Source organism: Caretta caretta, chromosome 11 (genome assembly GCF_965140235.1).
Source record: "Caretta caretta isolate rCarCar2 chromosome 11, rCarCar1.hap1, whole genome shotgun sequence".
NCBI lineage: Eukaryota > Metazoa > Chordata > Testudines > Cheloniidae > Caretta > Caretta caretta.
Window position 1 is genome coordinate 31,633,872 of NC_134216.1, and position 20,871 is coordinate 31,654,742.

The window sequence follows — 20,871 nt, forward strand, 5'->3', positions numbered from 1 at the left end:
GAGTTACTGTACTGTTTTAATATGTCTATCAATAAAGCTGTTTGTCATCAAAAGTTTATTGCTATCACTGATTCTCAACATTCAAATACAGATTGTAACAGGTAAACACATGATCAGGAACAATTAGGAATTAGTAAGCAAACACTATTCTGCTGTACAATTAGGTACAGAAGTCTACTCTTCAGTAACTTCCTTAGATGAATGTTTACTGTAAATCATATCCATTTCATAAATCATTATTCATAAGTACACTGCATAGCAATCAAGCCCTCTCCCAAACCAACTATCTCCTTTCCCCCTCATCCCTCGCAAAGCAGATTCACAGAGGTACTATTTCCCCCACTCTTCCACTGGGCCATGCAAGCCCATAATGTGGGAGCACAAAGCATCCCTGACTGTCGCTGCCTTGGTGCAGCAGCTCCAGCCGTGGTAGCTGCACTTTCCGGCGGAACGTACTGATTCAGTAGCCCCACGCTGCCATAAGGCCATTCAAGGGGAAAATGGACCACGTCCAACTTCACAAAGATAGTGAAGAGCACAGAAAGCCACAGTAAGGCAGATAGCACTTGATGACATTGACATTCAAACATGTCTGTAAAAATCTCCAACAGGATTTCAATCTGCCAAAAGACATTCAACCACCATTCTACACCTGCTGAGAATATAATTAAACCATCTTTTGCCAGGGCCTCTGACACCAGGGTACTGTTTCATAAGCCAAGGCAAAACAGGGTATGTGGGGTCCCCCAGAACAGGAACTCAGTCTATGACAATGTCACTTGGTGGGATAGTGTCCCAGCCCATTAAGGAATCTTGTAGACCTGTTTGCCAAAAGCACTGGCGTTGTGAACTTCCCTATTGCAGGCTACGCTGACATTCATAAGTCGACTTTGGTGGTGCACGAGAGCCTGTATAACAATGAAGTTGCGCCCTTTGCAGTTTATGTACATGTGCTCCTCAAGGAGGGCAAACTATGGGCATCAGTCCCACCAATGGCCCCAGCACAGTTTGAAAACCCCATTCTCTCAAAGCCAGGAACTACCTCAGGAATATCTTTTATGACTGCCACTTGGAGTAAACCACATACCTGACTGCCTCAAACCTCCGCCTCTACTTTACCAACAGTCGACTTTCCAGTAACAAACTGGTTTGCAACAGACCTACAGCAGTCTGGCATAGCCAGCTTCCAGGGTTGCTATAGCAACCCACTTCTGGAACAGCAAGGGTACCCTCATTTGTGTATCTTTATTATTGGCGGGTTCGGGCAAGCTGCTCACAAAGCTCTGCAAATATAGCTTCCTTAATGAGAAAAAGTTCTGGACCCGCTGCTGGTCATTCCAGGTCTGCACGATTATGTGAGATCGCCAGTCTGTGCTTGTGACCCTGCTCCAGAAGCAGTCTGTGAAGGGGGCATCAGCGGCTGTACCAAGTGTAATGCACAGCATCAACCCATTCAAGTCGATTTTGCCTGGGTACTCCTCATTCTCTCCTCTTCCATAAGCTGTGTCAGGTACTTTCGGTGGGTCAGAAAATGCCATCGAAACATCCACCAGCATCACACAGAAGTGCTGCCTGTTTCCTGATACAGGAGTGACAGAGCAAGCAAGAGAACTTCTTGAAAAGGTTCCTCCTCCATATTGATTGGCAAGCTGTATGGGCCAGCTGTTCAAACTTCCTGAGATGTGCAGGGTGGGCAGTCAAGTTTTCCCTCACAGTGCACCACCCTGAGCTGAGGGCCTGAGCTCCCACATTCCAGGCGGCCGCTAGGGAGTCTGGGATATGAGCTGGTTTGACTCAGGTCTTCAAGCTGCACTGTGGACACCACAGCCCCAGGTTCAAGCCCAGGTTAGAAAAATCTTAACCTAAGGTTAAAAATCAGCACAGACGCTCAAGCGCTGGGTTTTCTAACCCAGGGTTAGCTAACTCAAGTCCCACTAACCCTGGGTTTTCATTGCAGTGTAGCAATACCCTTCATTTCTTGGTCAACTCAACAGGACCTCCGTTTACAGAAAGGGTAAGACATACCATTAAATATTTTAAAGCAGCCACAGTTTTCTCAGATAGCCATGTAGGCAAAAAAGTAGATTTGTATTTATGTTGTAAAATGGGATTCCCCACCCTTGGAAAACACAACGTGCACTTCATCAAGTGGTCACAGAACTCCTAGAATCCAACAGTAATGTTTAGGCTCAGGTGGGCTCTACCTGTTCCAATTCAGATACGTCTAGCCACTCTTCACCACCACCACAAAAAGTCAATCTCAATTGATTAATTTAGCTCCCATAAAATTCTAGTTTAGTTCTCATGAAGAAAACCTGAGTGAGAGGAGGAACTAAAAAAAAGAAAACACAGGGAGAAAAGTCAAGAAGTTCATATATTTATACCTTCTCTATGTTTTGTGGGCATCTTTCAGGAAACATGAGACTCTCCCATACCACTTCTTCCTTTCCCCAAAAAGGTCAAGTATAACTAAACCCCTTTGTTCTCCGTTTAAACCGATTTTTACTGAACAAATCCTGAGTTTTACAAGAAGTATTATTCAGTTTTCCCCCTATTTTCACCCTACTTTTATATCAAACACATAAAAATAACTTGTATTTTTCTAACACAGTACATTGCATGAGATATGTATTACAATAATACATTAGTCTGTATGTATATGCAAAGCTGCCTGTTGAAGTAATGCTATGTATTAGCCTCAAAGCTACACACAAACAGGCACGCACGGAAACTCTGAAGTACATCTGAATGTACTGATGAATCTGATGCCCACCACGTACACATTTTAAGGTGTTAACAGATAATAGTTTAAAGATCTGACACTACAATGGGAAGAAAATGAAAATCTGTATCAGAAAACGTTTCAAAACAAAAGGAAGATTTTTTAAAACAAAAGCAGGAGAAAGGGATGAAGTTGAGTGCATGCACTGCAAATTGTGTGGCTCATTTATTAAATGTAAATATTTATAGGGTAATAGTTTTAAGTCTACAACCATAAACTGTTTATTCAAATGAAAAGTTTTGTTTGGGGATTAGAGATATAGTGTTTTCTTAAACTTAGAGTTGGCACTGTGTTTTGAGTTCTGTTTTAGTTCCGTAGCAAATCTCATTGAATTCCATTCATCAAAGCATTAACCTACCAAATACTTTTTCCCCATCCTTCTGCCCACCAAAATCAACCCCAATATTTACACAGAAAAAATTGTTAATTTTTTTCACTGATTTTCACCTGTTTTTGTTGTAGTAATAAACACCAATAAATTATTGGGAAAAATTAAATCAAATAAAAACTGAAAACAAAGGACCCTAACTATTGCAAAATACAGCACATGATGTAGGTAAATTCAGTACCACATACTATCACCCTGACAAAACTGTCCATCACAGTACCAACAGCAAGCCTAAACTTAATTTTAAATTAGCATCTTCATCCTCTGACTCAGACATAATGTTCTACCTTTAAAATTCATGGTTAAGGGCATAGGAAATTTCTTGTATGCTTTTCTAACTACTAACTTACAAACGCACTCTTGCCTCTTGAAGCACTGCTACAGCATCAGATGGACTATTCAAAATCAGGCCCAAAAATTAAAGTCTACTACCAGTTTCACTCACACCTTTCTTGATCGCAAAGTGATGGTTAAGAGTATAATGAAGCTACTCCAGGTCATTGAGCATTTCTTTTAATAAGAAACTCATGTCGAGAGACCTTGTTTTGGTCCTACGCATAAAATATAGATCTTGAATATTAAATATGGACCTTGTATGAAGCATGCACATGACCCTACCCTGCTATTCTTTAACAGCAGGGCTTAATGGCACCTTAAGAATCAGGCTACAGCTGCACTGGAGTTATGATCAAGGGTATTGCCACTAGAAAGCTGGCCAGCTCTGCTGCAAAACCTGAGGATGTTCTCCTGCCAAACATGAAGTAGTGCAGTTTTGTAGATTTAGATTAAGGGGCAGAACTAAGCTAACCCACTCCAGCAAACCCCAATTAAAAAAAAAAAAAGTGTTCTGTGGCCTAGTAGCAGACTTAATATCCATTCAAAATTAGAAGGCAGACAGGAGTAAAGGGAATTTTTGCCCCAGAACTCAGGCATTCAGTTCTAGCAGTTCTGCACCAAATTGTGGCCCAAGGCACGTATGTGGAAAGCGGACTAAGGAAATTACAAGGAGCTTCTGCTACCCTTGAGCCGTAAAGTAGAGGCCAACTACAGTCCAGGTGGGGAGCAGAGTTACTGCTCCATCTAGTACCACCAGTGGTATTAGCCTCTCCAAAGGACTAGAGTTTGAATGGCACCACAACTCCGTCTCTCCAGAAAGCTGGAGAAGTGCAGATGGTTAGTAACAGATAGAGCTGCTGCTTGTGGTCCCCCTGGAGAAACTTCAGCTGAGTAGCCAGAATTTCTCCTGGAGATTCCACTGCAGTACTGCCCCTCAACAGCCCACCCCGCAGACACAAGCCTCTACCTCATGACTCACCAATCTCTTAGAATTCTTTGAGGCGGTCAAACAAACATATGGACAAGGGTGATCCAGTGGGTATAGTTCACTTGGATTTTTAGAAACCCTTTGACAAGGTCCCTCACCAAAAGCTTCTTAAGCTAAGTAAGCAGCCATGAAATAAGAGAGGGTCCTCCCAGGATCAGTAATTAGTTAAAATATAGGAAACAAAGGCTAGGAATAAATGGTCATTTTTCGTAACAGAGAGAGGTGAACAACAGTGTTCCAGGGATCAGTAGTTGTTCAACATATTCATCAATGATCTGGAAAAGGGGGTAAACAGTGAGGGGTGAAGTTTGCAGATAACTATCTTGGTAATTTCGTATTAAGTCCAACGTTTACTGAGGAGTTACAAAGGGATCTCACAAAACTGGATGACTGGGACACAAAATAGCAGCTGAAACTCAAGGTTGATGAACGCAAAGTAATGCACATCGGAAAACATGATCCCAACTATACATATAAAATAATGGAGTCTACATTAGCCGTTAACATTTGAGAAAGATCTGGGAGTCAATGAAGATAGTTCTCTGAAAACATCCACTCAATGTGCACCAGCAGTCAAACCCCCCCTCCCAAAAGGGGGGGAGGGGGAGACAAGACCCAAATGTTAGGAACCCTAAGGGGAGAGATTGATTAAAAGAAAGTAAGTATCAATGTCACTATATAAATCCATGATATGCCCCCACCTTGAACACTACATGCAGTTTTGGTTACCCCATCTCTTAAAAAGGTATGTTAGAACTGGGGGGGAAAGATGCAGTGAAAGGCAAAAATTATTAGGAGTACGGAATACTTCCATATGAGGAGAGGTTAAGAAGACTGGAACTATTCAGCTTGGAAGAGACAACCAAAGGAGATATGATAGAGGTCTACCAAATCATGAATGGTGTGGAGAAAATGAATAAGGAAGTATTAATTATCCCTTCACATTACCCAAGAACCAGGAGTCATCCAATGAACTTAATAATAGGTAGCAGGTTTAAAACAAGTACTTCTCCACACAACATTCAGTCAACCTGTGGAACTCGTTGTCAGAGGATGTTGTTAAGGCCAAAAGTATAACTGGGTTCAAAATGAATTGGGTAAATTCATGGAGGTTAAGTGCATCAATGGCTATTAGCTAAGATGGGCAGGGATGCAACACCATCATGTCCCTAAGCCTCTGACTGCCAAATGCTGGAACCAGGGTGGATACAAATCCATGATTAAAAAAAAAAATTCTATTTAAATTGGATTTTTTTGATAAAAAGGTTCACCCCCCCTCCCGTCAAAAAGCAATCTAAAGATAGTTTTAATTAAGATATCTTTGAGCTATAATGTATCTCATCATGGAATAGGGATTATAAATTCTAAATTATGTGACAATATATTCATGTAATGTTTAAGAAAAATTTTGTAAATAAATTCCAATAGTTCATGGATTAGGGACCCAATCTTATGGAGTTCCAGGGGCTTCTGTATAGATTTAGATTAATCTTTCTATCTACCCAATCAGTGCTCAGTCTAGAAGATACCAGAGATGCTTAGTCTTGCAGTTCTCAAACTGTGAATTTTTGTACCCAGAGATAACATGCTTAACAGCACAAATGTTTTAAAATAAAATAATATATAGGTGAAAAATAACAGACTCAACCCTAATGTCCCTCTGCAAATATGTGTACACAGTCAATCCCTTACCTCTCTCTAAAAGTGCAAAGTTTCAAAAAGTTCAATGAATAGAAGATTGTTGGGGGAGGAATAGATCTGACAAGGAGAAGAAGTCTGGAGATAAATGTGAGAAGGGAGGGACAGGCAACAGAAACGAAAGTGAAACTGTTTGAGCAGTATATTCCAGAAGAATGAGGTCTTTCTGAGAGTAGCCTTCATTGATTTGAGATCTACCATACCATTCTCTCACTAGAAGGGAAAACCTATAATATCAGCAGGCCATAAAAGAGATGCAATTTGGGAATATTTTAATGAAGTTCCTCTACCTGTGGGTAAGACAGGCATGCGTGCAAAATGCAAACAGTGCAACAAAGAAATGCAAGGCCTGGTTGCCTGAAGGAAACTACATCATGAGAAGTGTTCCTTCTTAGGAGGAAGCTGCGTTGAAGATGATGAAAGGAACATGTCTCAACGTGCAGGATCTTCAGGTGGTAAACTTTTTTATTTCATACTTCTTAAGGACTGCCTGTCTTCCTTCTGGACTATTCTTGAATTCTGATGTTTGAGCAAAAAGTATAGTTGTTACTCTATGGTACTATCATTTTAGATGCAGTTGTGATATAAAACAAATAGCTGAAATAGCCAGATCTTCCTTGTACTATTTCATCTTTAAAGTAGTATAGAGTGTCAATGAATGCAATGAGTAATACTAAATGTGTAGTGTGGTGGTAATAATTAAATAACTGCATTGACTTATTTTGTTTAGGAGAATCCATCCTGAACATACAGGATTCTCAAAAAGAAAAGGAGTACTTGTGGCACCTTAGAGACTAACCAATTTATTTGAGCATAAACTTTTGTGAGCTACAGCTCACTTCATCGGATGCATCAGGATTCTGAAGACTATCCACCTTCAAGATCACCATCGTTTTCTATAGTTTCAGAGTTATCTGCCAATGACAGTGTTTCAGTCACATCATGTATGTCACATAGCCACAGTATATCACCTGTAGCAAAAAGAGAAAAACACACACACACACACACACACTCCATCATCCAGAAACAATCATAGATAAGTTTGTCATAAGAACCAGCAGATTACAAAAAGAGGTAATGGATAAAAAAAACTTCCCAGTTTGTTTATGCAACAAACTCTCCTTTCCGTATGATTGAGAACTCACAGTTCATTAACATGGTTCAGTCATTAAGACCAGGTGGGATACAGTCCACCCAACAGAGCAGATGTCGCAAGCAAATTGCTGGATAAAGTGTATGAAAGAGTAATGGAACAGTGTGCAAAAGGTTTAGAGGGTAAAATTGTTAACCTAAGTCTTGATAGGTTGAGCAATGTCCAAATGACCCTATTGTATGTGCTTATGTGATAACAGAAGAAGGGAATGTCTTTCTTACAGAAAGAATTGATACATCAGGAAATGCACACACAGCAGAATACTTACAAGTAGCAGTAGTAAAAACTGTAACAAACTGTGGAAAAAAATTCAAATGTCTAGTACGTAGCTTGGTCACAGAAATGCTGGAAACGTAACCAAGATGAGAAGAAATTATTTAGAAGAAAGTGGAGTCCCCCAAGCTAACAACATACGGTTGCAGTGCTCATTTGATACACCTCCTAGCCAAAGACTTCAGTGTTCCAGAAATAAAGGCTTATCTTGTTGAAATTGCAAAATACTTCCGTAGCAACCACTTTGCAGCAGCTGCTCTGAAAAAAAGTGGGAGGAACAAAGCTAACTCTCCCACAAGACCTGCGATGGAACTCAGGTGGACTGTTTTGAGCACTGTATCAAGAACTGGCTTAATCTGATGACAGTTTGTGAACAAAATTGTGAAAAAAAAAAATAGATGGCACTGTCACAGCCAAAGTTCTCAACACTGGGCTTAAGAGAAATGTTGAACAGATGCTGAGTACCCTGAAGCCTATTTCTGTAGCCTTGAACAAAATGCAGGGAAATAGCTGTTTTATTGCTGACGCTGTTGAAATTTGAAAAGAACTGAGTGAGATCTTAAAAAGAGAAATACGCAATGACAGAGTTAAATTACAAGCATTAAAAAAAAAAACAAATGGGACAAGCACTACCTCACAGCTCAATACTTGGTATCAGGGTCAAACTTAACTGCTGAAGAAGAGGAGTTGGCTAAGACATGGACATCCAGCAAACATCCCTCCATAATGCCAGATATAATAAACTTCAGAGCTAAGGGTGACCATTCAAGAAATATATGTTTGCTGATGATATTTTAAAGAAAGTCACACCAACGAACTGGTGGAAGTCAAGCACTTGGATTCAGAAACTGCTGAAGCGATAATCTCATTTTTAACAGCAGTAGCTTCTTCTGCCAGCGTAGGAAGAAAATATTCTTCCTTTGGACTAATTCATTCCAAATTGAGAAATCGTTTGGGACCTGAAAAAGCAAGAAAGCTTGTTTTTCTTTTCCAGATTATGAACAAACAGGAAAATGAAGGTGAGGATGACTGAGTTAGCTGCAGAAGCCAATATTTTAAGTTCCTCATGTTGACCTGGCTGACACTGTCGATTTAATTTAAAAAAAAAATCATTTAACTATTGTAGTTAAAAATTTTTTTTAAAAACTTGAATGTTTAACTAAATTCAAAAATTCATAGGCTTGTTTTGTTAAAATATGTTTGCTGTTGAAGAAAAAAAATCCAGAATACGTAACATTGTTGTTTTAGTTAAATAAAACAATTTAAACGTCTGTCTGGTGATGTTGTTCTCTTAAGACAGCATGGCAAGAAAATCCTCCAAATATTAATGATTAACCTGTTGAATTGGAGATATTTATGAAGACATTGGAAGTGAACTATCTGCTTCAATTACTTTTGGTAAATGCAATAACCAAACAATCATTTTCTGATATAACTGTAAAACTAATCTGAAAAGTTTTCAAAATAAATCACTTTAAAAATGTATAGTGTGTACCTTCTAAAAATGAAAACCTACGCATCTGTCTCTGAGTTGTGAAGAATATGTATTAAAGGTTATAACAACCAACAAGAATGCACTTTTTGTAGAAATCCATGATTAAATCAAGTCTTCCTGACTAGTGATTTAAATCAAATCCGCCCTGGCTGGAACTGAACAACAAGGGGTTGGACCATTCCCTGTTAATTCCCTCTGATGCATCTGGCATTGGCCACTGCTGGAAGACAGGATATGGGCTAGATCGGGATGGGCAAACCTTTTGGCCCTAGAGCCACATCGGGTACAGAAATTGTACGGAGGACCAGGTAGGGAAGGCTGTGGGAGGCTATGCCTCCACAAACAGTGAGGCGTGGCCTCGCCCCCATCCAGCCCCCCATAACCTCCACCCCACCCAAAGTGTTCAGAAACAAAGTGGTTAATTCTCATGAGAACATTGAATCCCTGGCCGCTGCAAGATCAGATATCTACATGAGCATACAGATACAAACCAAGATGCATCATGGGTTCCACTAAGCTTTTTTGTTGAACATTCTTCCATATTTGTTTACATCAGAACTTAAGAAAAAAAGCAAGACCACTTTTACTATTAGTTTAAGTCAGGAAAAAAATAAAGCAGTATATCATCCCAACAGTCATCCAGCATACAGAGAACAAAAATCAGCCATGGGAGGTGGGGAAGAGAAAGGGTGGTGGGGAAAAGAAAAATGCAGGACTAATTTTCTGCACATGCTACACCACCTGTAACTCCACTACAAGAGAGACAGAGAGTTACTAGACACACTCTTTTTGAAAATTTATGGGACAAGTTTACCTCAACGTTTCAGTTGAACACAAAACAAAGTGGCTTGCATGTGTAAATGCTCAATTTACATAGGGTGATGAACAATCAGGATATACAATCTTCCAAATGCGTAACTCTAAATTCACCCCAGAAGCCAGCTATGCCTCTCACACCATGCATGTGGTCACATGACACTTAGGATCAGCACAGCAGCAATTTCCAGAAAAAAGGGAGAGCCCCATTACGGATTTAACTCTTCCCTTGCAGAAGACTTCATTATACTTTTGTTGAAGTGACACCATCAAGACATTTTAGGCTTGAAATGTAGATTTTTATTAGAAAAGGAGAGAGTCATGTTAAAACTACAAACTACTTGTATTATTGATAGGCTTAGCGTTTACAGCCACTTACCCACCTTTTTCCCCCTCTCCTCTTTGCTTTGGATTGGACACTACATTCACCTTGCCCTGCATTATTTACACAAAACCCACCCCTACCTGTCAGTAGGGTGTGCAGAGAAAGTTACGGATAGAGATTCTCAGATGTTTTTAGGTTTCCAAAATAAAAATCTTTTTTAATTAAAAAAAGAGAAGAGTGAAGTACATGCATCTCCAGGTGCACTGTTCTAAATTACTTTGGACAACAACTGGTACAGTTAAAACTGAAGAATTTGCACACCTAATAGTGGGTCAAGACATTAGTAATCAAACACACACAGGAGCAACAGTGCTCGACTCAGGTAAGAGGGAGAAGAGCAGCATTTGTCCAGAGGTTAACAGACCTTCATCTGAACTACTGAGGCTTTTCCACCCTCATTTGAGTGAGCACCGGGCACCTCCAGCAGAGAAGACCTCACACATCTCCTTATCTATGAATGCCCAACTGAAATATTAAGCAAACATCACTCGCAAGAAGAATTTGTCAACTGTCAATGTATAGGGTTAGAACACTGCACTAAAGTAGACTAGGACCAGATTCAAAGTTAAAGCTGTATTTGAGTCTGGTTCTTCAGGAGTTAACAGCTGCTGCACTATCCACTGTAATTCACATTACTTACCTTCCAGACTGGGTGATGGAAAAGCCAGTAGCAGCAGAGAAAGAATCATAACTCCATCTATCATTGTAGATCTGCAGAAAGAGCAAAAGGGAAAATAAGTGTACTTCAACAGTTAAGCAGTTGGGTTTTCTTATAGCAGACTTTAAAAAAAAAACAAACAAAGAAAAACAAACATTACACAACTCAAATTAACAAAAGCCCAGTTTGTAAACTTATAAAATTGGTCAATGTACACAACTCAGCCAGCAAGTCTGGGTTGGTTGTTTGTGGTTTTTTTTTTTTTTAGAACCAAAAAACACCACACACACATACACACATGCACCCCACCCCTCTCACATATATACTTACTTTCCTCCAAATTCCACAGCAATTCTTACATGAGGAGGGAGAAGGGGATTCACAGAATTAGCATTTTGTATTGTACTGCAGGTACAACACCTACTCAAGGACCAGGCTACGGGGTATAAAGCCTGTTCCAATACTGTTTTAGCTAAGCAGATTCAAACTCTTGAAAGCAAATCTTGTCTGGCACACAATTGAATTTCTGGGCTTTCAAACCAAACAAGAAAGATTTAAAAGGAAAAAAAGTTACTGTGAACTTAATACACACTACAAATCTTTTTAAGTGGAAGAGGTATCAGGAGAAGGGCACTGCCTGCCAATGCAGACAGACATAGAACACTGGTGGACAAATTCCACTATATTAGATTTTCTTTAAAACAGAGAAAGTTGCTAGAAGGGAAGAGGGCACTCCATAGTTGTGCGACTATTCTTAGTAATTAAATTTCCAGTTGTATTCTGCATTATTTGTGAAAGGTTCCATTCCAGTGACCCCAACACTATTCCTCTGCTACTAAACATTAAAACAATTGCATCTAGTGAGAGAACTAAGGGATATTTCCAGCATGTGCATAGTTTCTAGATACAAGTGAATTCATTAGATTGCCTGTATTTCATTAGTTTTTCCACACAAATTGGTGGTTTCCCTCCTCACACACATGAAAATAAGATCAGACTGTCACTGCAAAGAAATATATTAACAGGTTTCTGAGAAAACCACCTATTCCATAGCAATCACTTGTGTTTTCCATCAAAATGGTCTCCTTTCTTTCCAATGCTAAATCTCTGGCATTAACAAACTTCATACACTTCGAATAAAAAATGGAGGCAATAGCTTGTTTAAAGACAAGTTATTCTCTTCAAGGGAGAGAATGATTAGCACTATCCTAATAGAGGAGTGTTATAGTCCCTATTCAGTTTCTTGGAAATGGTTTTTGTTTGGGTGGATCAAATTTGGAAGACTCAGTACCTTCACTTCTCTCTCATGAAAAACATGCCTTTTTTAAGCCAGGCTGCTAGTGACTTAATGCAGAAATAAAAGTAGGGTATGGTACAGGGAAGCTTTACCTGGCAGAAAGCTGACTCAGAAGACAGCCAACAAATCTTAAAAATTTCAGCCTTTTGAAATAGCTGGAAGGGACTTTTGACATAAAAAAGTTTGTGCAGATTGATGGATGTGACTAGAACACTCTTCCCCTACCATTCCATCACTGGGTCTCATCTGAACTGACGTCTTAAGCAAGTCTTCTCTTGATGACCACACCCAGATAAATTTCTGCACGCCTGGACAAAGGTGGTACAGTACACATGCCTCTTTCAGGAGACCAAAGGTTCAAATGCACAGACAGAAAAAAATTGATTCTAGTGATGCTGCTACACCACATGGAGTTGGTTAAGCCAGAAACCCTGGAGGCTACTATTAGTTCAGGGTTGGGAGTTACCCTATATCTGAAGGGCGTGAACTCTCAAATTCACACTCAGCCTCCGTTAGAAGATGGGACATGCACAGACCCACATCCCGAAGGCCGTCAGACAGTCATGGAAACAGAGGAAGAAAGTAAAGAAAACAAACACTGAAGGAGGAAGTTAAATGGGAGATCATCAACAAAATGAGGAAAAGGGGAACATTCTTGAGGAAAGAGTGGGTTAAGACATTAGAAATAAGAACATGAAAGGCATTTTGCAGACTAACAAAAGAGATACTGAAGAAACATAAGATACAAAAAGAAAAGGGGACAACTGGAAGACAGCAAGTTATTTTATCCCTCCCTCATGCACCCCTTCAAAACACGCACTTAATAGTTGGGCAGTTTCTTGAAAAACTGAAGAGAAACCGAACTTTTCCCGTGTTTGTTCCTCTCTTTGGTAAGCGTTGGCCTGGATGATGTTAAGAACTTAGTGGTAGTCAATATTGGTCCACATTCACTGTTTATGCTTCAGTAGTGTTTAGCTGCAAACAGAGGGACAATAAATGTTCAGGAAACATAAATGACAGTTTCTTCCCTAATGGTGAATGGATCCGGTTTGAAAAATTCATCTGATCAGTTTTTCATCCCCAGGCCATCATGCTGTTTAGAGAGTCATTTTCAGATGAGCCCAAAAAAAGGAGGTCAGAAGAACCAGTTGATCTCATAAGTAATATAACAACTTTCAACTATGTACCTCAAAGCACTTCAAAAAAGGAGGTAAGTATCAATCTTGCCATTTTACACATGGAAACAAACACTGAGAAGTGAAGTGACTTGCTCAAGTTGACCCAGTAGGCCAGTGTCAGAGCCAGGAACAGAACCCAGGTCACCATCCACTAGGTCTCACTGCTTTCCAATTAAATGAAATAAAATTTAAAAAATAAAAGCTTGCTGACTGACCAACATTCAGAGATCTGTTTGAGGACACCTATTTATACAAACCTCTTTGGACGCGCTTATTTAAAAATGGGCATTTTGTATTATAAATCTGAACAAAAAGGTCAGTCACACAGCATTCTAATCTTCATTTTATAATGTAGTTATCTCATGGGGAAAGCAGACACCAAGAACCCTAGGTTCTGCTTCTTTGCAACAATTCCCATGGCATTCCTTCTCCTGAAAGCCTCAAATAATATTTTGCCTATATGCCCTGTGAAGTGCTGTGTACACTTATAGCATTCTAAAAAAACCTGTGTATATCTGACAATTAAATTCTATGCCTAGTGCAGACGAGGTGCAGCCCTTGAGCTTCTGACAAATTACTACTGTGGCCCTCAGTGCTTCACAACTGAGTTACTCCACAACAACTGGATTTCCTACTATGCCTATGATCATAAGGCAGAGGGCAGAGAGCTCGAGCGTGAGCCTCAGCCCTTAATGCAACTCTAATTTTCCTTTGAAAGATGGAGAGGGAGAGAGAGAGAGAGAGAAAAGGACTTTGAGAAGCAAACCATCAACACGGCTACCAAAAAAAAAAAAAATCATCAAAAGCCTTGGCAAAAAAAGTTTGTTCTCTATAAAGATTTGTCTTTGCTCCAGTAAGAACAAAAAACAAATTCCAAATAATAAAATTAGACTCCAGTAAGCAAGAGAACCAGAGATCTGTTCTTGCACGGTATGTGGTTATCCAGCTCCAGCCAACATACTGTATTTATATAGTTGAAAGCCTGCCAAAAACTTTGGAAGAGATGTCAAGATCCCTTGCTGGTTGCCATTTTGCTCAGAGAATGAAGTATCTGCTGTTGCCTGTTAATTCAGCTAGTTAAAAATAAACTTAGAAAGAAACTCATTTATAAATCTGCTCCACAATCAGATGCCAATGATCAAAACAATGAGGGAGGTTCTACAGATTACCTCTTACCTCAACAGAAACGTATCCATCAAAAACAGACCGTGATTAGGATATAACTGGTTATAAAAGAAAGACAATCCTCTGCATTTTGGTATATGAGCAATCTTCTGATGTGTAGGCTGGAAAAGCAAGGAGTAAGGCAGAGGGGGAAAGAAGTGGCAGCAGTCCAAGATGCGTAGCCTCAGAGCAGCTCAATGCTGTTTTTCGTTCAAATGATCTGTCATTTGAGACTTATTGTCCGATAAGCACCTCAGCCACACAATCCCATATCCAGCTAGCTGACTGACTTCTCAGCTTTGATTTTCCAGCGACATCCTGGCCACTCGAAGTTTTAGATTAAACATTTCCTGCTGCAGAGATAAACCTAACAAAGGAACTACTGTTCCTGCGTCAGAAAGTGTAGAGAACTGAAGGAAAACAGCCCTGACTGCTCACCTGCAGGAATCAGACATAGTTGTGGTTTTTGGTTTTTTTTTTTTTTTAAATGCAGTTACGACCAATAAACTGCACCTTTTATTAACAAACATCAAAGCTGACTCCCACTGCTCCAACAGGATTACATGTAAGCCAGTGCTCTATTGTCTCGGTATTTGCTAGGTGATCAGCCTACCACAAACCCAGGCAAACAAACCAATTCCAGCACGTCTGAGTTACGGTCACTGAAAATGCTTACCATATTCTACCTAATATATGCTCTCTTTTTCTGAAGAGGATGACACACTGCACTAAGTAAACACAAATTTCCAAGCCCATGTTTTTTCCATAATCTATTGGATTTTTGTCAAATAGATTGGACATGAACCCATTCAGTAATAAGTCACCAGGACCAGACAATGTTCACTCAAGAGTTCTGAAAGAAAATCAAATATGAAATTTCAGAACATGGGTACGTAGCCTATATCTTAAATTGGCCTCTGTACCAGATGACTGGAGAATGGCCAATGAAACACTGATTTTTAGAAAAGGCTCTAGAGGGGATTCTGGCAATTACAGGCCAGTAAGCTTAACTTCAGTACCAGGCAAATTGGTTGAAGCTATAGTAAAGAACAAAATGATCAGACACAGATAAATATGATCTATTGTGGAAGAGTCAACAGGACTTTTACAAAGGGAAAGCATGCCTCACCAATCTATTAGAATTCTTTGAAAAAGTCAACAAGCATATGGAGAACGGTGATCGAGTCCGATACAGCGTGCTTGGTCTTTCAGAAAGCCTTTGACAAGGTCCCTCATAAAAGGCTCTTAAGCAAACTAAACAATCATGGGTAACGATAAGATTGTGTCAGTTATTTTTAGTGAAAGTCACAGACAGGTTGCAGGCAAACAAAAATGCATGGAAGCCCGTGACCTGTCTGTGACTTTTATTAAAAATAAGCAGAGGGGAGGGCTGAAGTGGGGGGAGGAATGACAGTTGGAGCCCCACGGTGGGGGAGACTGACAAGCTGGGGGGCGGAGGGGGCAAAATCCTGCACACAGCCCTGGTTGCAGCGGGGTTGGAGGTGCCGCACGTGACTAAATTGTATCCTTAAATCATGGGATTAGAAGGAAGGTCCCCTCATGGATCAGTAGCTGGTTAAAAAAAGATAGGAAATAAAGGGCAGGAATAAATGGCCAGTTTTCACAATGGAGAGAGGTGAATAGTAGGATCCTGCAAGGATCAGTAGTAGTCCAATATATTCATCAATGATCGGGGGGGGGGGGGGGGGATGAACAATGAGTAAGGCTGCGAGTCTGTCACTTTTGCAGCGACTGGTGCCAGCAGCAGCAGTTTGGGTGCGTGGCAGGGGGCTCAGGGCTAGGGGCAGGAGTTTGGGGACTGGGGGCATTTACCTCGGGGGGGGCTCCCCAGCTCCCACTGGCATGGCCCCCCTGCAGTTCATAGGTGGCAGAGGGGGGTCTCTACTCCACATGCTGCCCGCCCCCGCAGCTCCCATTGGCTGTGGTTCCCAGGCGCTTGTGGCAGAAGCAGCACAGAGCCTGCCCTGGCCCCTGCCACTGAGAAGCTACACGGATGGGGAGCTGGGTAGGAAACCCCTGCCAGCCCTGCCAACCTCCCCTCCTCTTCTCCCCCCCCCCCCCCCCCGGCAGCACCAGTGTGGGTCCCGGGCCACATCCCCCAACACCCACAGTGCCTCCGGAACCGATCACCTGTGGGCCCTCTCCACCTAAGTTTTAGTCCGGGTGGGTATTTTTAGTAAAAGTCATGGACAGGCCACGGGCCCGTGAATTTCTCTTTACGGCCTGTGACCTGTCCATGACTTTTACTAAAAATACCCGTGACTAAAACGTAGCCTTAACAATGAGGTGGTAAAATTTGCAGAGGATACAATTACTCAAGATAGTTAAGTCCAAAGCTGACTGTGAAGACCTCACTAAACTGGGTCACTGGGAAACAGAAGAGATTAAATTCAATGTTGATAAATGCAAAGTAACACACACTGGAAAACATAATCCCAACTTTACATGCAAAAAGATGGGGATCGAAATTATCTATTAGCTCTCAGGAAAGATCTTGGAGTCATCGTAGATAGTTCTCTTAAAACCATCTGCTTACTGTGCAGTGGGAGTCAAAAAAAAGCTAACATTAGGAACAATTAGAAAAGGGATACATAAGACAACAGTAAATATCATAATCCATGGGATGCCCACAAGTTGAATACTGTGTACCGCTCTGGTTGCCTCATCTTAAAAGAAGGTATTAGAATTGGAAAAGATGCCAAAAATGGCAACTAAAATAATAAGGGGTAGAACTTCTCCCATGTGAGGAGAGATTACAAAGGCTGGGGCTATACAGCTTAGAAAATAAATGATTAAAGGGGGATATGACAGAGGTCTATAAAATCATGAATGGTATCAAGGAAATGAATCAGGAAGTGTTATTTACCCCTTCACATAACACAAGAACTAGAGGATACCCAAAGAAATTAACAGGCATCAAATTTAAAACAAACATAAGGAAGTACTTCTTCACAAAACCCACAGCAAACCTGTAGAACTCACTGCCAGAGCACATTGTGAACGCCAGAAGTACCCCCTCCCCCCCAAAAAAAGAAAAATTATATAAATTCATGGAGGTTAGGTTCATCAATGGCTATTAATGAAGATGAATAGGGATGCAACCCCATGTTCCTGGTGTCCCGAAACCTTTGACTGCCAGAGGCTGGATCTGGATAACAGATAGATCACTCAAAATTGCCCTGTTCTGTTCATTCTCTGTGTAGCATCTGAACTGTCAGAGACTGGATACGGAGCTAGATAGACAAGTGGTCTGACCCACTATAGCCATTCTTATGGTGTTTTAAAAAACCCACCACCACAACCCACATAACTAGAACTCTTTGGACATAGTGAAAACTATGTCTTGTATATTTTGTGGGGGGTTTTTTGGTGTTGTTGGTTTTTTTTAAACAATGACTAACAAATATTCTAAAAGAAGCACTACAATACTCAGGTATAAATCACAGAAGATTGCAATAGTACAATGAAATCCTTGTAGAGAAACTGATAACGCTAATTAAGACTTCCATAGTGCTTTATTAGAACTTCAAAGTGCTATATAAACATGGGCACATTCCTAAAGTTATACTGTGAGAAGGTCAAATGGGAATGTTCTTGCCTACATAAACACCCAAGATAATTAAAACTTCATATTTTAAATCGGATATGCTTTTCATCATTTAACGCTTTTTGTTCGGGGGGGAGAGGTGGTTCCTTCTCTCTCAGCTTCAGGTAATGAAGGTGCTCACTTTACATAGTGCCAGAAGTGTGCAAGTGCTAAGCTGCACAGGGGAACAAGATCCCATCTGTAAAAGGTTACCATACAAGCCCCAGATCTGAACTATGAACCCTTCTATCCAGGGATTCAATCATACTGAAGTTAATGGAACTCTGCCAAAAATGCAATGGCCCACAACTCTAGAACTATTTTGCAGGACCAGGGCCTAAATAGACAGGTGATGGGATGTAACAAAAAGTGGCCCACATCTTGTTAGTTCACACATTTTGGTTTGAATATTTGTGTGGGACAGTGGGGGAGTAATCTTGTTTGTAAACAATTGGTTTGAGAGGATGTCTGGAGTTTCTAAGCCTCACGGTGAAGTCCTTCCTTTTAAAGCACGCAAGGACAGTGGAGAGGCTTGGTAGACAGGTTTCTAATCAATTTCACTTTCAGGCTGTTCTTCATTAACACAATACTTCAAAGTTTTAGTTGCCAACACAGCACAGTAATGTTTGTTTTTAAAACCTGTTTAGAATTAAAAATAAATAAGAACAAGTTCCATTAATATCAGGTTTTTAAAAACAAAATGCATGTCAAACCTACATTTGGAGACACCCAGGTGAAATTTTGCCCATTTAATTAGTGATTTGTATTAAAGGATCATTCTTGTATTGAATTTGGGGTCAAATTCCATTTTTGTTAAAGTTTCAGGAAGAGAAAGGTTTACTTTTGTAAAATGCAAAGGAAAGTGTTTGGATGTAAAAACATTCCTTTGGAAGGCTGACAATTCAGATGTAAAGCATTGCACTATAAGCATGTAGGATTGTGTATTGTCTACATGAGACACAAACTAAAGAGAAACAAAAATAAAACCAACTAGCAAAGTCTTTCATTGCCAAGGGAAAAAACAAAAAGCAAAACAAGAGAGTCTGTGAAAGATGGATTAAAAATAAAGGTAAATAAATAAAATAATAAATAATATTAAAATAAAATAAAGTAAATAAAAATAGCAAGTGGCATATCATACACCTGTGTTTGCTGGGGTTTCACATTAATTTTTGACAGAGACTTTGGTGTGAAGCTAATAACGCATCAAGCTTTATTTCCAATTCCATACCCAGACAGTATTCCCCCTCCCCAACTTTCTTTTAATGAATCTGGCTACTGCCATTCAACAGGCATTTTCTGTACTAAGAATTACTACAGCTACTATCACCACTAGAGGGTAGTAAAAACACACTGGGTTACAGTATTACTTCTGGAAATACACATCCAAGTCAAGTACAAAGAAGCAGATTGTTCATGAACAAACTAAATTTAAAGCTGCTATGGGACACTGGGAAAGTTAAATACAAACAGAGGATTTTTTTTTTTTAAAAAAGTCAAACTTACAAATTCAAATATTTACTAAAATTGCAAACTTTATGCATATTAAAAAGCTAACTAGCATCCCAAGACAGTATGTGAGAGTCTCATTGCAAAAAGGAACTCAAATTCCAGACCAGTGGCTTAATAGAAAGTAAGCTTTTAGTTCTAAACTGGGGACAGAGAACAGATTCAGAAAGAGCAAGTGTACAGCAAGTTCAGAAAATTAAGACTGGTGTTCATAAAGCACTGTAAAAGGGATAGCATTCTGAACCATCTAAATGCCTGGGTACTAATCCAATATGGCAAACAGATTTTAGGATTCTCATATTTTCACTGCACGAAAGTATACATAACCATTATCCTATTCTTTGTAGGAAACTCCACTGATCTCCTCTCAATATATCACTTTATGGCCTGACTACGCAGGACCCAGAATTCCTCAGTCCTGCAGCTCCACTGGTGATTACAATCAGGAAGCTGTAAAGAGAGAACCAGGTACTCTTAAAATCTAAGGTGGCATTGACAGTAACACAACTTCTTGGAAGTAGTGTGTTGCACTGTTTCTGTAACTGGGCCATGAACATCACTTACACACATTCTGAACCCCCATGGAATGGTCCAAATGAAAGCAAGGCAGGTCCAATTAATGAAGAAATTAGAAACTATATTTCAATCTTAATATGGCACAGACATGAACACACCCATTAAACAAGTTCAAAGCATTCTGAAGAGATCAGGAGCACAGATATTCTGAAATACTGACACCGCTTGTGGCAGCTGACAAAGACCCCAAGGGCTGCACATATTTTGCATGTACCTAAGATTTTTTTTTTTTTTAAAGAGAGTATTGATTTGTAATTCTACCTTCCATGATAGGTGCACATCAGCTGAGCTCATCAGCAATTAAAACCAGTATTTACATAAGCTTTGTCCTCACCCTGCCGTTATAGGGGAATAATTACAGATGGGTTTGAGGATCATGTGACCTTACACACATATTCCCCCAAACAATACACAAAACCAAGGCCTTCAAAGGGCTTGTCTAGGCTACACTTGAAAGGCTACAGCTGAGCTGCTGTAGTGCCTGACTGAGTGCAGATACTACCTACATGGAGGGAAGGGGTTCTCCCATCAGCGTAGGCGATTCACCTCCCCAAGCAGAGGCAGTGTC

General features: G+C 40.2%; 1 protein-coding gene across 5 annotated transcripts in view; it reads right to left on the reverse strand.

Annotated features, from left to right (window-relative positions):
• The window catches only part of ACVR1 (activin A receptor type 1), a 138,878-nt gene that overhangs the window by 67,692 nt on the left and 50,315 nt on the right, over positions 1–20,871 (reverse strand). For 2 of the 5 annotated variants that reach the window (XM_075117854.1, XM_075117850.1), the window contains exons 1-2: positions 14,624–14,658; positions 10,955–11,025 (exon numbers count right to left, since the gene is read on the reverse strand). In XM_075117854.1, the coding sequence (XP_074973955.1) occupies positions 10,955–11,025; positions 14,624–14,643 (91 nt within the window). In that variant the 5' untranslated portion in view covers positions 14,644–14,658. Of the gene's footprint in view, positions 1–10,954; positions 11,026–11,302; positions 11,327–13,089; positions 13,245–14,623; positions 14,659–20,871 lie in introns of those variants that run through there. The other 3 variants (XM_075117852.1, XM_075117853.1, XM_075117851.1) reach the window with 3 other exon arrangements.